Source organism: Perkinsus marinus, assembly GCF_000006405.1.
Source record: "Perkinsus marinus ATCC 50983 genomic scaffold scf_1104296934640, whole genome shotgun sequence".
Lineage (NCBI taxonomy): Eukaryota > Perkinsozoa > Perkinsida > Perkinsidae > Perkinsus > Perkinsus marinus.
Window position 1 is genome coordinate 1 of NW_003214689.1, and position 1,192 is coordinate 1,192.

Consider the following 1,192-nt stretch of genomic DNA (forward strand, 5'->3'; position numbering starts at 1 on the left):
TCAATCTGTAGAGAAGCAAGGTTTATCATACTAAAGACTATCAAGAAGGACAAGGTTCTCATTGGTAGAGATCAGTTTGAAGACTTCGGCTTCGTTATCGGGAAGATGATTAACTGCCATCATGAAAAGGATTGCTTGTTGACTGACCCGTCTCAAGTCAATAAGGTTATGGTGGAAGATCCTCATCGAGTGGTTATTCATTGTGACCATGTAAAGTCACAAATGGCTGATGTCGCCGATGAGATTAATGCCACTAAGGTCTATGAGTCCAAAACCTATGAGGGTAGGATGGCATCATTGGAATGGAGATCGTCCCAAAGGCCCCACAAGGCTTTCAAGGCTGCGGTCAAGAGAGCTAAGAGGTTGGAGTATTCGCTAAAGAGAAGAGGTGGCCAAGAACTGGTGGATGCTTATAGTGACCAGTTCAAGCAATGGCTTGATAATGGGTTTATCCGTCCTGTCGACAGTGAGGAGGTGAAGCATTTTTTGTTTCATCACCCTGTGATAAGGGTGGGTCATCCACCCTGAACACCCTGATGGTGTTGATATCCATGTCCAACAACGATTATTGGTGGCTCGCTGCGTTGAAGATGGTTTTCCGGTGGCAACTTCAAAAACGGTCTTTCACTATCAAGATGATCCTGCTAATATATTGGGAGTTCCGTGGCATGGGGCAAGAGGAGATACGATTGGTGTATCTTTTAAGCCTCCTGATAAACCACCCACTACAAGGAGAGAATTGTTGTCTATGACTAACTCGTTATACGATCCGTTAGGATTGGTAATTGAGCTAGACATACAAGGAAGGCATCTGGTACAGAGAGCTTCCCAATATGCGTGGGATGCTAGACTACCAGATGACCTATGTGTTCTTACTAGTAAGTGGTTGGCCTTGGTTAAGAAGGCTGTCCTCGAGACCAAGGTTCCCAGAAAGATTGACTGTAAGAAGTTGCTTGTCTATGTTGATGCTAGCCAAAGCACTTGGGGGGTGGATATTAGAACTCCAAGTGGGACTAGGGTTTGCGCTAAAGGTGGTCTTTTCCCTCAGCCAAAGAGGGATAAGTGGACTATTCCGCAGAAGGAGCTACTTTCTCTTATTTATGGTAGAGACCTTCTTATAAATGTGTGGAAAACAGTGGATGAGAGTATGAGAGATCAATGTGAAGCTCTCATACTGAGTAATTCTCAAATC

At 44.5% G+C, this 1,192-nt stretch overlaps 1 protein-coding gene across 1 annotated transcript; it reads left to right on the forward strand.

The window, feature by feature from the left end:
* Positions 1 to 222: 222 nt before the first annotated feature.
* On the forward strand, positions 223 to 466 carry Pmar_PMAR026769 (hypothetical protein; the record flags this gene model as incomplete). The annotated part of the gene is made up of 1 exon (XM_002784763.1): positions 223 to 466. A coding segment is annotated over one exon (244 nt), but the record flags the coding sequence as incomplete, so codon positions are not given.
* Between the last annotated feature and the right edge of the window lie 726 nt (positions 467 to 1,192).